Genomic DNA, 14,857 nt, shown 5'->3' with positions numbered 1-14,857 from the left:
GGTCGGTTGCCTGAAACAATGCATGGAAAGCTGGTTTCCCTTTTAAGTTTGTTTTAAAGGGGTATTTAGTATAAAAAAAAGTAGAACACTTTTTTTAGCTTGTGAATTAAAATGGACTGACTGGGGTCTTTCAACGGTGATGCAGAGGCGGCTTTTTCCCTTGAGAGGGGGGGTGGCACCAGCCAGGTTTGTGAAAGTGAAACCCAGGCAGGTGTTTGCAAATCCTACCGGTTGGAAATGCGCGTTCGAAACTTCACCGGGAAATAGTGGGGAGTGACTCTTCAGGTTTTTCAAGGTTTAGATTCTTGGTGGACTTCAGTGTAATGAAGTGGCCAAACGGGCTACCTTTAGAAGCTGAAGTAATTTTTAAACCTGGAGTTAAGTCAGTCTTGCTTTTAGACACGTGACATGGTTACTGCAGTGTTATTTCTGAGATTATTTTGATGTAACCTGTAAGGCACAACTCGGATAAACAGGACCGTGCCTCGGGACTTTTTTCCTTGCTGTTTCTGAGTGGCCGGGAAGTGTTCCCTGAGGGGAAGGGCCTTGCTTGGCGGCGCGTACAAACCTGGGCGAGGGAGCTGTACCGGGCCGCTCCGAGGGTACCGGGGGTGCTGCGGGACAGCTGCTCACGGTAACCGCCGCAGAGCCCCGGCCCCCCGCACACCATTACGGCAGCCTGATGGCACCACAGCCCCGCCGGCCGCCGCTGGTCCGGAGCCGCGGTGAGGCACCGATGGAAATTTCCACAGCCCGGTGCCGCCCGCGGCGGGGGCGGAGGCAGCACCGCGCCGCCCCCCCGCTCCCCGCTGGGCGCGGTCTTGCCTCAGGCCCGCTCGGGGGGGGGGGGGGCTCCCCCCTGGAACGCCGCTGTGCGGCTGTGATCTGCCCCCCCGCTCCGCTGTGCCGGGGGCCGCCGCGCCCGAGAGGGAGGCCCGGCGCTGCCACCCGCGGCGGCCCGGCGCCATCTTCCCCGCCGCCGCTGAGGGAACGGGCGGGGGGTGGCGGCCCAGCGCGCACGCGCGGCAGCTGCGCTTCCCGCTCGCGGCTGCCGGGCCGAGCGCCAGCTCCGCCTCCTGCGCGCGGGCCGCGGCGCACGCGCAGTGGCCGCCCCCGCCATGCGGGAGGCGGGGAAGATGGCGCTGGGCTGCCGCCAAGGGGGCCGCTGGTGCGGCCGCGTTCCCCTGCGGCCGGCCGAGGGGCTGGGGCCCGGCGTCCTGGCGCGACGCTACGCGGCGGCAGGCGGCCGTGAGGCGGCGAGCGGGGCGGAGCTGCTGGAGGTGTGCCGGCGGCGGCACTTCCTGCGGGGCGGCGCCGAGCCGCAGCCCTGGCGCGCCTACCTCAGCGGCTGTCACCCGGGCTTCGGGCCGCTGGGCGCGGCGCTGCGGGCCAACCTGGCGGCCCAGTGGTGGGACTCGGCGCTGGCCTTCCGGGAGCAGGTGTTCGCGGCCGACGCCCCGCTCCAGGGCCCGCCCGCCGGGCAGGGGCTGCGCCTGCTGCGGCCGGAGGCGCTCGGGGACCGGCGGCCGGGCGGCGCGGCGCTGGGGGCGGCGTGGACGCTCCGCGAGAGCCTGCTGCCCGGTACGTGCCGCCGCGCCTGCGGGAATTACGGGAGCGTGGTCCTGAGCGGGTGCGGCGGGCATCGGGCTGAATCCCGGGCCGCGGGCTGGTCGTACGGCCGGCCCGTGTGTGTTGCCTGGGTTGCGTTTGGTAGAATTAAAAAAAAACCAACCCAAAAACCCCCACAAAAACAAAAAAACCAACTAAAATTTTCCTGTGGCTGCTAAAATGAGCCCTTTGCCTTTTGACAGGTGCTTTGGCACAATATGTGAGCTGCTTAGAACTGGTGAACAAGAGGCTGCCTTGTGGCCTTGCTCAGGTTGGAGTATGCTTCCACTCCCTTCCAGAAAGCGAACAACACAGCGAAAACCTTACCAGGTAGAGTAATTAAGCGATTAATCCCCTTTCCTTACTTAAACCAACTGTTTGCATTTGTTTTTCTTTTGGATTATTTTTGAATACAGTCTCTTGCCTTTTCTCTGTTATTTTTGAAGGAGTTAACTTGCTGCCCTTGCTATTGTTTAAAGAATAGGCGAAAGGACCGCGTCTTTGCTTGCATGGTTTAGTTCTCCCAGAACTGCAGGACAGTGGCTCGATTACTGGTTACGCCAGAGGCTGCAATGGTGGAGAAAGGTAACAGCAGCATTCCCCTGGGAAATCTCAGCCTGCTCCCTTATATCAGAGTGGGGGAGCAGACACCCCAACTGGTTTTACAGCGTTGCATTGCTGGCCTGTTCTTGTCACTGAAATACAGGCATTTCTTGTGAGAAACCAAAAAACTAACAAAGTTTATGGTGAACCTAAGTAGTTTATAACATGACTTGCAGAAAGGCAAATGCTTTGTGTCTGTAAGTGATTTGAGATCAAAATGCTGTAAAACAACAAAGAGATTGGGACTGTAATTCATAAAAATCTTTTACTGAAAATCACAGACTTCAGCTTGCGTTACAGACTTTATTTTGTTCAATACAGTATGCACAGTAGTGATCACCTCTTTTATTTTCAGTTTGCAGTAGGCCCATCTAACTTCAGCAGCACCGACTTTCAGGATGAAGAAGGAAGGAAAGGATTTCATTTACACTACAGCTTTCCTTGGGGGACAGAAACAATAGAAACGTTGACGAACCTTGGTGATACTGAACTGTTACAGATGTATCCAGGGGATAGTTCAAAATTACTTGTAAGCTTTACTATATTAAAAACTTTTTCTGATGAAGATGATAACGTGTGAGAGAAATGGTTTCTTTGCTGGTCCAGTTGCTTAGCGTGCGACTTTTTATTCTTTTGTTGTAAAAGCAGTACAATTGCTACTCTGCAGTCAGACCTTCATTTTCAGAAGCAGGTAAAATAGAGTTTTGGGGTTTTTTTGGCAAGGAGTTCATTCTTTGAAGTTAGAAATGAGCTATATTGACAGGACAGCTGCATAGCCTTTATCTGTATGTGTGAGTAGATGTCAGACAAACGCAGTGTGAACTTTGCATCAACAAGAACCTGTAGATGTTCTTTCTGTAGCTTGTCCAATTCCAGATATATAGATGTATACATGGATTAATGCATTATAAACGCTGCAAAAGGCTTTATAGAAGTTACCATGCTCAGAAGGGCGAATGGACCAGAGGGAAACTTTTCTGCTGGATATATCGTAGAGGACAAACTTATAACGTGTGACAGTGTTTGAAAAGTCAGGCTGAACAGATAAAACAAGGGTAACTTGGTATTTTAGCAGTAAATTGCAACCTTCTCCTCATGGCAGGCCTGTCTGCTGTCCTGGTTTTGCAGTTTGTTCCTATACAGAAGGCAGAAGACTGTAATGTTACCTACATGACTGTGGGGGCAGATCCTTGTGGTCTCTAGGAAGTAATCTACAAATCTCCAAAAGAAAATGCAGAATTTAAAGTATTTAAAGTATTTGCTATAGAATGAAATTTATGGTCTGTGAGGCAGGACAAGAAAATAATCCCTTCCTGCTCTGATCTTCTGATTTCCCCGGGGTTACAATCTTGCCTAGTTACTGTTACACTTCTAAGATTGCTGGTAACTTTTTTAAATGTGTCTGATTTTATTTGAAGTGTAGTAAGGGTGTTTGAGGGCAGTGCTGCCCCATACATTTAAAGTAAACAAATGGCTTTTTGGGACAGTCTTTGAGGTATCCCTGTGTGGGTTTTTTTCTCTTCAGGGCCGAGATGGAAGGAAGAATGTTATTCCTCACGTTCTGTCTGTGAGTGGCAACCTGGACCGAGGAGTATTAGCATATCTCTTTGATTCTCTACAGCTAGCTGAGAATCCACTAACAAAAAAGAAAAATTCACAGAGAAAGGTAAATTTCTATAGAAGGTGTAAGGAAAGTCGTAAGTACACAAACCCACAGGCAATGTGGTGAATTCAAGCGTGGCAGTATCTCTCTTTTCCACATCACCATGCTCTGTTCCCTTCCCCAGCCGGGGCAGACAGAAGGCTTCTTACTGGTAGCGATAGGCTGGCCGCAAGGACTGCCTCTGCGGTCCTTTTCACTCACATAAGCAATTTTTCTCTCATTCTGAGGTCACCTTTTCTGCTTTACCTTCTTTTTCTCTGATGAGTGGGTAGGCTCTTACCATGCAAGTGGATGGAGTTAAGAGGAATTGGAATGTAGCTCTTGTGCTGGGAAAGAGGAGTGTTTCTCTTCCAGCAGCATTTGAAGGTGGCTGAGTAGAGTAGGAAAAGTGGTTTGCAGGTGGTAGTGGGGCTTTTCCCTGTGGACCATTGTTATTCCCACTTCTACCCTGGTTTTCAGAGTGCCAGCTTTCAGAAGCACTTGTTAATCAAACAGCTGTTTGGCCTTTAAGAACAGGCACTAGACTGGATGGTAACTGTCTGCTGGGCTGTCTCTGATCACTCTGGCTCCATTAAAAAGGATGGAGCTCTGCTAAAAAAAAAGTCATCTCTTCTCTGGGGCTCAGCCAAAACGGAGTGATTTCTGCCGCACTAACCTATCTGGCACATGTACTAGTTATATTAAATACAGCTTGCTTCTAATTTAAGGTTTTGTACCATAAGAAAATTTTTGCATGTCTAGAACCTTAATTTCAGTGAAAAAAAAATCAGTATTTCCTAGTTCTGTTTAGAATTTCACACTAAATACATTTAGTAATCTATTGCTTTTTGTAAAATTATTAGGTACTTAAGCTTCATCCTTGTTTAGCACCTCTTAAAGTGGCCTTGGACGTAGGAAAAGGTCCAACAACAGAGCTGAGGCAGGTACGTTGTAAGAAAGTATTTTAATTTTGAGCATTGACTCTCCATGTAACTGTCTGTTACAACTCGGACGCTGTTTATGTCGGGAAAAATCATGCTGCTGTTTTGATTCTTGGAGACTCATGGTTGTAGATGAGTTGTACAGATTTTACGGTGCTTCTGCTGTGCAGCTTGTAAGTCGTAGTCGAAGGAGTACATGCAGACAGCAAGCAGTAGATGTCTTCCTTGTGTTAACACGCTGCTTTCAGTGCTGTTAGTGGAGTTGATACTTGTTCCATGCAAAATTAAGGAAAATATGTAACACAATTCCTATCTGCTTCTTAATCTTTCAGAATTATCTTAATGCATGGGTCACGTCCTCAGAAGGATTTTTAAAGTTTTTATTTAAGTCAGTCATTAAGCCAGTCCCCACAGAAGGGAGGAAACACACTGGCATGTTTTTACATAGAGATGGAGACTTAATTGCCAGGCTGCTTACTACTTTGCGATTATTTCAGCCAGAAAATTAACACCAGCTAGGAATGCTAACACTGCAAATGCTAAAGTTGTAGTGGCTTCTTTGTACAGTATTTCAAACCCTCAAAAACTGTCTTTTAACTTTCATTTTTAAAAATAAACACAGGTTTGTCAAGGATTGTTCAATGAACTGTCAGAAAATAGAATTTCTGTATGGCCGGGTTACCTTGAAACCGTGCAGGTATCTCTGGAACAGCTTTATACAAAGTAAGGAGAAACAGTCTTTTGTAAATTAAACTGTGAAGGTGAAAAATGACCTTTGTGGACTAGCGAAAATATGCCTGTTGTCAGTAAGAAGTCACTGAGGGCAGTAACCACATGACTGAAGGCATGCATCCCAGACTATAAACTTGGATTCAATTAGTTTTATTACAAAGAGCAATGTTAGATCATTTTATAAGTTAAGTATAAGCCTTTCACATGTTATTGTTACTTCCCTGGAACTGTGAAATGCCCTTTTGAGACTCTCCTATTGAAAATGAAAATAGATTTCTTGAGATGAGTCATAAGCTCATAGAACTGTTTCCTGCCCTCACCCCCATTTTCTGCATCTGGACTGGTTCTGTGTTTCATTCTAAAGTACAATTTCAGATAGCACCCTGTGTCTAGCCTTGAAGTTCTTTCAGGTCTGAAACTGTTAACATTGTCGTTTGTGATGGAATTACTTGTGGAAATAAAAATCTGCTATTGCATTTGAGGGCTTCATATGTGATTTATTGATCAGGAGTGAATTTTGAACATATCACTGCTCAAATCAATGGATCTTGAGCATATTGATGAATATTTTTTCCCCGAAAGAAAATAAATACGACTCTTTGTTCATGTGCAGTAGTCTTCAAAGTAAGTCTGGCTATTAAATAACAGAAGAAAGATGTATTCTGCTTCTACAAAAATACTCTTGTATTAGGTCACTAAATAACATTCTTTAAATTGTTTAGTTACTTTAGAACATACAAAGACATGTAATCAGGTAGGCAAGGAAAGGCACAAGAAAACTGGTGTCTTCACACTGGACTTAGTGCAGTGTAGCAAAAGTAAGTTTTTATAGCTTGTGATCACTTATACATAACTTAGCTGCATTTTTTGTACACCAAAAGCAGTAACAGGTGCGCTCTCTTCTTTGCAGGTATGATGAGATGAGTGTTCTCTTCATGATCTTGATAACTGATGCCACTTTAGAGAATGGAGTAGTCCAGCTGAGAAGCAGAGACACCACCATGAAGGAAATGATGCACATTTCCAGGCTGAAGGACTTTTTAACTAAGTATGTAACAGCAGCCAAAAATTTGTAAACTTAAATTCACTGAGTAAAAGGAATTTCTTAAACATCTGTGCCTGAACTGTCTTCTATGGTGTCATGGACTCGGTAGTTTCTCTGCAAATGGTTTTGCTAAAACTTGGCCATACATTTGTTTTCTGTTCGTCTAGACCATCTAGATCTTCCAGGTTACCTTGAAAAGAGGGAAGAGACAAACTTGTCTCTTGTTAGCAGGGACATACTCACTTTCATGTCCTCGGTTTTACTATCTTATTGAAAATACTCCATCCTAGCCCAAAAATTCATCTGTGTATTGCTGACACAGCTATGGGCTCTGCTGGAAAATGGTATTTTATATAAAAGATTTCCAAATCTTAAAAGATTTTAATAACATACTGTCTATTTGTAGGAATGTATTTCAGTTGTGTGGCCTCTGTTCTTTAACATTTAAGCTATTTAATCTTGCTCTTTATAAACATAAAAAGTTTTAAAACTTAAACAAAAATACGTTATCAAGAGTAACAGAGGAAATAGAAGAAATAAATTGAACAGGTTTTGACAAGCATTTTTATGGACAAAAGATGTCTGTACATCGAGAATGGTAGAAAAAGACTAACGTGTGATCATATTTATCCAACACCTAAATGTCAAAATCAGATACAAGAGTTTGCATAGGTAAGAAATTCAGTGATTCTGTTCTGTAGATTTACTGTCTGTACAGCTTGTTGAGTCACTATATTAAAATGCTTTAAAGTGTATACAATGAGGCATGTGGCCACTGGTAGTCATCAATGTCATGAAACACAAGAACTTGCCTTAAGTTTCTTCTATTAATGTGGTGGTGCTTTAACTTTAAACAGGTTACTTGTAACATAATATTAATTGCTGCATAGAGTAATTATGCTAGATATAACTCAAGGTTAGTATAGTGTGGCTGTGTGACTTACTGAACTCATGGAATTCTGTGTAAGCTAGTTATGGAATGACATTAAAACAACCCAGAAACATCTAAGAAATGGCATATAGCAGATTGTAGAGTTTGTTTTGGAGTTAACTGTCCCAAAAAATAATTTTAGCATCCTATCCATACTCTTGAGAGCTAAAGTAATGTTGAACTGTGAAATTGCCATCCTTGCTGCTACGTAACAGCAGGTACAGAGACCAAATACGGATCCTCTAGCATGTGCCTAAGAAGACAACACAGTTGGGATGTGTATATGTGTATATATATATTTATTTTTCTTTTCATACTTGACTAAAGCCTTTTGATTATCTTATGTTTGCATACAACCCAGTTTCTACTTCAGGAAACTAGTTAAATATACAGGAACTTGTGTCTGGGTGAAAGCTTTACATAATTTATTCCTTTCTGTTTAGTCATCAGATGCATTTAATGCCAGACTGTATATTGTGTCCAGCAGGATCTTACCCGACAGCGATTGCATTGTTGTATTTCGTTTTGGTTTTTTATGGTGCTGTTTGTTCAATAAGCTGTTGTTTGTCAAATGGGATTGCTATTTGGGTCTGTCTTAATTCCAATTTTTATCTGTTCTTCTTTTTCTTTTAAGTTGAAGTCTTTGGATATTATGACTTGGGCTTTCTGCTTGCTAGTAGAGAAGGAGCTATATTGTCTGTCTACGAAGTAATTAGGTAGGCCAGGAAGCTAGTATCTATACATCATCTCTTTCTGTGCATACTTAGTGGTACTTATCACACCCAAGGACTGAAAGTTTCTTAAATATGTGATTAAGTTAATCACAAAAGAGATCTTACCTTGTACTCAGTCTCTGAAAATGGCCTTTGAATAGATTGTAGCACATGCCCTCTCTTCTGCTAAAAGCCAGAAAAACATAGTTCATAATTGTTGGTTTTGGTACAGATACACAACAGAAGAATTAATATTCCATCAACAACTTGGTCACTAATAACATCTTCTGCATGGTTTCATAATGAGACTGTTGAATTTTGGGGTCATAGGGTGGTGATGTTTTTTTTATTTGGGGGTTTTGTTTTCTTTTTTCCCCCCCTTGGAAGCATCTCAAAGTTACTTTAACTTCTTCATAGTAAGCAAGTAATTTCAGTATATAACTGGCCTCCCCTCAGCAAAATGCCCCCAAAACATACTTGGGTGCATCAGATGTTCCAACATTTATAGTGTGAGATTTTTACCTTTTCCATCTTCTCTTCTAATAGCAGAAAAATTGATGTATTCTTCTGGTTTAACAGGCTCTGGATTAAAGATGGTGTACAGACGTTAACTCATTACAACAGACTGACCAGATTTATTTTTTTTTAATGATCTTGAAACAAGGCAGTGAGATTCTGTATTGAATATAAACCTACCCTGCTTTTTGTAGCATTTGTGGGCCTTATCAGAGCTGTTGTCACTGTCCGTGCATGCTAGAATGCTGGTTGATATCTGCCATGAGCAGCTGGACAGAGCACTGAGCTAACAGCAGAGCAGCTAGAATTCTGCCGGTCTAGTACATGAACAGGAAGGCGGATTTGTTTGGAGAGTATTGTTCCCTTCTTGCTATTTAGAAATGGGAAATGTAATACCTTTGCTATTGGTTTGTTTTGGGGGTTTCTTTTTCCCTGGAAAATACTGACATTCACGTATTAGGCAAACACAGAAAACTACAAATTAACAGCATCATGGCTTTCGTGTCATGTCTTAATTATTGTGTATTTTCTGCAACTGAAGCAGTGTAATGTCTTAACATTGGTCAGTTGCTTTGTTGTTTAGCATTACTTCATAATTTCAGTTTGAACTGACTTTAAGTCTTGTCAAAGTTAAGAAACATGGAATAGAGAACTACTGTGTACAGAACAATTTTGAACAGAATGGAGGGGTATGTAAATTTTATTTTGCTACAACTTGGTTATAGCCTACTTCTGTCTCTTATTAAATGGACATTGCACCTCTGGTCTACTAATGGTCTTTTAGTTTTCTCTTCCTCCGTAATGGCTATTTAAGTCTCACCGTGAGTTGCCAAATGCAGTTCTTCATTTTACTTGTGTTTACAGTAGATTTTTGTACAGAACTTCAGTTCATTTAACCAGTTGCGGTTTTGGATGCATGGCTGACAAGTAATGCCAAATATGGATCCTGAAGCATTTCAGCTAATGGTCAGTAGGAGTACTAGCTCATGTACTGTGTGGCAGTAATGTCCTCTTTGCTGCTTTTGCAGTACCTGAAGACATTTGCCCATACTATCTACAAATAGTATAATCGCATTCTTCAGCCCAACTCCCACAAGTAAGCTTTGTGACTGTGCAGGAAGTAAGGTGAACTCACCAATCTCTGCATATATGACGTAGTCTTCAGACTCTTCTGCATTTGTTGTTGAAGTAAAGCCAGTTGAGGACATAGTAGACTTAAATTTTTCTGCAAATTATAAAAGAAAACCAAACACATGCCTATATACATATATCAGGTTTTCTTAGAGGGAAATAAACAGCTCCATGATATTTTTTGAATATTTGGAGATCTCACATAATGTTATTTTCATGATAAAAATTACTCCTTAACCAAAGGCATTTTTCATAGAATTTTCTGTCTTTACTAAGAACAAAGAGGTTCAATTCTTCCCAACATCTATGTCTATTAAATAAGATGTTGCTCTGCTTACCCCATCCCAGACCTGCCTTCTAAAACATTGACAAGGCAAAACCTCTGAGCTATGTCTTAAGTTACCTGTGCTGGTTAAGAGGAGACTTGACAACATCCTAAGATACTAAGAGCATAACTCAACTCGTAATGTGACATTTACACAGTAAAATGTATTGACAACATAAACTAGCATCTCTGGGAAATGAAACAGACATTCAAGGAACTCACTTGCTTTATATGAAGGAATTATGAAAAATGGAATTGCCAGAGCAAATCCTATTACGCATAGTAGCAGGATTAGCCCAAGAGAAATGATCAAGGGCTGAGAATGGCTTCTCTCTTCTGGAAAAAAACAAAACAAACAACAGGTGTTTATGCCATGAACTGTTGTTTCATATAGTAAGTATTGTCTGTAAATTAAAAACAAGACTTTGATTTTCTTTCAGCTTTTGGATTAACTGTGATTAACATAGCTACTCAGGAGAGTCCTAAGTGCACACTGCTGCAGCAGCAGGAAGGGAGCTTGCTGGTGCCTGTAGATTCTCTCATTCACAGGACCAGACGGAAAAATGAAACTAGATTCTTCTTTGGGTGGAGCCAGGTGGACCAAGGGTCTCTTGCAACAGTGAATCTTTCACAGTCATCCTTCATGGTCACTTCAATGTCTTCTATTATCTAGGCTGCCTGGACTTCTATCTTTTTGCATTGGTTTTAAAAATTAAAATTATTTTTTTATTTAAAAAAAATTATATTTTGAACATTACATTGCAGGAACAAAATTCTGGCAAAAAATACCTTATGCTGTTACAACACTGAAATTTGTGTTGTCTGTTTATCTACAGTGGTAAACTGTTTCACGCATGCATACCTGCTAATGTAAAGTTGAAACTGTTGCTGTATTTTGTATTATTGTGAACACTATTTTCAGCTCTGCATTTATAGGGTCCAAAGTCACTAGAGGAATTGATAAATAGAAAAATCACAGCTGCTTCCCTCTTCTGCATCTTCACTGGGGGAGAGATGCTTTGCCTTCCTCTGAAGAATATGTATGTGATAGGAAGAGAGCCGTTCTCTGAGAGACAAGACAGGGTCACATTCTGGCCTTTCTTTGCTTGAGCGGCGGGTGAGCTCAGCATGGGTTTGGAAACTGGCTCTGTAAAAAAGAAAACTGAAAAGACTGCATCACCGAGTACAGGACAAGCTCCAAAGCAAGACTCAGAGTTAAGCGGCAGCATCAGCAAATGAAATGGGCATCAGGGGTGGAGGGCTCAATGAGAGCTAGGTCAGAATAGCACTGATAACTCCTAAGGTAGTAATAGCTGTTTGCGGTAAAGTTCAGCTCCGCAATCAAGGCAGGTCCATGCTGCAGCCCAAGACAGTACCTGCTGCTAACGAAACCCTGATTCCTGCTGCTGCAGATAGTCTGCATCAGACATGGCTATGTGCCCCTAAAATAAAATGTGCTGAGAAGGTATACAGCAACACATACCTAGAAGGGTGAAGTTGAGACTGTTGCTGTATTTCCCACCACTGGAGATGTTATTCTCAGCTTTGCATTTGTATTCACCCACATCATTGGCAGAGTTGATAGTCAAGTTAAACAAACTGGGAGTCAAGTCTGGCCTATTTAAAGTGGATACCTTCTGATTGTGTTTAAACAATGTGTATCTGACAGGTGGAGATCCGGAGTCTGAGTGGCAGGAGAGGGTCACGTTCTGGTTCCTCACTATGTTCAAAGTCCCGTGAACAGGTATGAGCCTGGGATTAGATATCATCTCTGAAAAGAAGAAACTTCTGAGTGAGTTTGCTGCACCCATCATTCAAGAAACTCTCAGATTTTCCCCAAAATATGTTGAGGACCAAGCTATATTTATTTCTGTTGAAATAGAGAATTATATTTTTTTCTACCTCTGGTAGCAGCCAACACAACTTTGTATTTTTCAAAATCAGTATGCAGCTTCAAATACTTGATGAAAAATGCATGTATTTATGCAAAAGAGAATGTAAACACACAAAGCCAACAGATGTATCCAGGTGAACCAACAAAAACACTTTTGAACTACAGCAGCAATGAAAATAATAGAAGTGTAAAAGATAAATACAAATATTGTGGGATGTTAATTCTAGGAGAAAGTAGCCTGATATGCTAGTTGAGAGGTAGCATGTCAGCCTGAAACTGAAAACAGTATTTTATTTGTGGCTGTATGTAAACCAGCAGAATTAACCTTGTGTAAGTAGATTGAACTTTTGAATAGTAGCAGTAGGAGCCTTGACAGTCTATTAAATTAGTTTGCTTTTATGATATTATAGAAATAAATTTGTTATAAAAACTTGTAGTCTATTTTAGTAGAAAATTATAATAAACTGCTCATGACTAAGATAAATTTTAAAACTTTGGGGGGGGGGGGAAATATGTTTTAACAACAAATCAGTTTTGACTGTACATACAAGTCAGCAGAGATAGTTACCTTTATAGAAATTTGTAAACTGCCTGACTGCACAAACAGGGGTGAAAGATTTAAATTTACGTTAAGGCCTTGGACATTTTTCAATCCCTCCCCATTTTTTTTTGTTAACAGTCAATTTCAGCACAACCCCAAAACAAAAAAAGAGAACCCACCTTTGCTATTTGCAGTAGTTTTCTGAATCTGCTGGGACATTTGAACTAAGAGAAGAAAAGAAAGCTTTCAGACAAGAAACAATGGTTCCTGTTTAGAAAGATCTGTAATATTTAAGGATGTCCTTGGCTTACGGTAGGAAAACAGCAGAATTGTGAGAAAAACCATGTTCTTGATACTGAGCAAGACAGCTGGTGCTGTTACACTAATGAGATCTTCAAGGCGTGCCTCTAGGGGTTGAGGAAGTCCTGAATACGGAAACAGTGTTGATCTTTACTGATGTTTATGTAAAGACTTTTGTCATATTCAACTTGAATTTAGCCTGTGGCAGAGTGAGTAGTGGACAGAAGAAAAAGCTGGGGAGTGAGGAACAGCAGTCTGGGATATAAATAAATGTTACATGGAGTTGTTCTAAGACATAGCTGACGTAATCAGTTTTCCATGTGAGAGCTGTGTGGTAGAACCGTGTTGCCATGTGGTATACAACACTATATATAATTTTTCCAGCATTGTTCTCATAAGGGAATGAGGTTGCTGATTGACATCAAACATCCATACATGTGCTAGAGATAATGCATATGGTTGGGAGCACATGGTACTGGTGGTTTTTTTTAACAGCAATATACTTCAAAAAAAAGTAAAAAAAAAAGTATCAAATCTATAGAATTTTAAAGATGCTAATAAATATTTATAGCTAGCCAGCTTGTTAAGGAAATATTTTGGTCAAACTTCAAATATTAAGCTGTGAGGAAGTGAGATCTTGTACTAGAAGGCACAAATCTCATCACTAACTTGAGTTCAACATCATTGTAGAAACAAACGTGAAGAGCTAGTCAGTGATCCAAAGCTACATGATTAGTTACAGCAAGCAGATGTTCTTTACTTGTCATCCCCTGGGCAAAGGAAATATATAATCTTTAGCTATATGCAGGCAATGCCTTCTGAAGAACTCTAGGTAGGCCCTGTTGCATGTGAAGAAGTAAGTACTTCTAGAGAATGCCTTAGAAGTGTTATTGTGATACTTGTCTTATTTGTCTCCAGTTTCTGAAGGTAACAAGACAAGGCCCCGCAGTCTGTCCTCTTCTGCACAATACAAAACACCTCCCGAAGCCTGGTCTGTTGCAGCATTGCAAAGTTTCAGAATCTTGCATGTAACTTCCTCTTTGTTTTCTTTTTTTGTTCAATTTCTTTTAAGATAACCTCCACCCTCCCCTCGCAAATGCTGACAACCACCAGAGTGGAGTATTTTTGTGCAGCTGGCAGGAAGCGTGTGTAAAGACCCAGCTGCCAGGAGAAGAACTGGGAGCGTTTGTGCCCTTTCCTGTTGGGGAAGCCTATTCTTTGTCAGAAAACCACAAAAAACATCCTTCGGGCGCTCGCAGGCAGGTGGCGAAGGAACAGCGGCCCGCCCGCCCGGCCGCCCTGTCAGGAGGAGGGAGGAGCCGTTGGGGCTGTGGCGCCAAGGCCGCGCGGCGGGCCGCGCTCGCCGGTGGCGGGCGGTGAGGGGCAGGGGCGGCCCGGCCTCCCCCTGAGGCGCGGGGCGGGAGGGCGGTGGGCAGCTGATGGCGGGCAGCGGAGAGTGCGTGAGCCGCTGGGCCGCCGGCCTCTCCCTCCCGCTCTGTAAAGCCACAGAGGGGCTTGGCTGCCCTGGCTCATTAGGAACGGAATGCTTGACTTTTCCTTAGAAGTGGATTCATTTTGTGTGTGGGTAATGGCGAATAGTTATTGAAACCTGTGAATTTGTCCATATATATATATATGTATTTATTTATTTTAAAGGTCAGTTGGCACCAAGCTTTCAGTGTGCATGCATGCAAGGAGTTTACACGGTTCCCTCAGGATGTGCGGTGTGGGTGTCCAGGGGGGAAAAGCGCTGGCTCAAAGCAGTAGTTTGTGTTTGGGACGTGAGGAGAGCTCCATGGTTCCCTCAGGATGCATGATGTGGGTGTCCAGGGGGGAAAAGCGCAGGCTAAAGCAGCAGTTTGTGTCTGGGACGTGAGGAGAGCTCCCCGAGAGCTCTTTGTGCCTTTCCTGGCTGGTTTGAGCTCTGCCAGGCAG

The 14,857-nt window shown here is 42.7% G+C and overlaps 2 protein-coding genes across 9 annotated transcripts; one reads left to right on the top strand and one right to left on the bottom strand.

Annotated features, from left to right (window-relative positions):
* Nucleotides 1–1,083: 1,083 nt before the first annotated feature.
* On the top strand, nt 1,084–6,638 carry POLG2 (DNA polymerase gamma 2, accessory subunit). Its single transcript, XM_055796264.1, has 8 exons — nt 1,084–1,581; nt 1,812–1,938; nt 2,088–2,193; nt 2,567–2,740; nt 3,737–3,877; nt 4,717–4,797; nt 5,417–5,517; nt 6,437–6,638. The coding sequence occupies exons 1-8, from the start codon at nt 1,119–1,121 to the stop codon at nt 6,600–6,602; spliced, it is 1,359 nt and encodes a 452-aa protein (XP_055652239.1). The 5' UTR covers nt 1,084–1,118; the 3' UTR covers nt 6,603–6,638.
* Nucleotides 2,764–13,054, bottom strand: MILR1 (mast cell immunoglobulin like receptor 1). Of its 8 annotated transcripts, none has more exons than XM_055796271.1 (9): nt 12,934–13,054; nt 12,802–12,846; nt 11,671–11,958; nt 11,050–11,349; nt 10,410–10,523; nt 9,867–9,956; nt 8,738–8,797; nt 8,342–8,398; nt 2,764–3,346 (listed from the first exon to the last, which is right to left on the bottom strand). In XM_055796271.1, the coding sequence occupies exons 1-8, from the start codon at nt 12,965–12,967 to the stop codon at nt 8,349–8,351; spliced, it is 981 nt and encodes a 326-aa protein (XP_055652246.1). In that variant the 5' UTR covers nt 12,968–13,054; the 3' UTR covers nt 2,764–3,346; nt 8,342–8,348. The 8 variants fall into 8 exon arrangements, with proteins under 8 accessions (XP_055652246.1, XP_055652243.1, XP_055652244.1 ...); XM_055796268.1 differs by having other exon boundaries at nt 8,342–8,401; nt 12,934–13,053; XM_055796269.1 differs by lacking the exon at nt 2,764–3,346 and adding an exon at nt 5,998–6,506 and having other exon boundaries at nt 12,934–13,053.
* Between the last annotated feature and the right edge of the window lie 1,803 nt (nt 13,055–14,857).

The sequence above is a fragment of the Falco peregrinus genome, chromosome 2, assembly GCF_023634155.1.
Source record: "Falco peregrinus isolate bFalPer1 chromosome 2, bFalPer1.pri, whole genome shotgun sequence".
Lineage (NCBI taxonomy): Eukaryota > Metazoa > Chordata > Aves > Falconiformes > Falconidae > Falco > Falco peregrinus.
The sequence above is the reverse complement of the archived record's forward strand: the minus strand, read 5'-3'. Positions and strand labels throughout refer to the sequence as shown.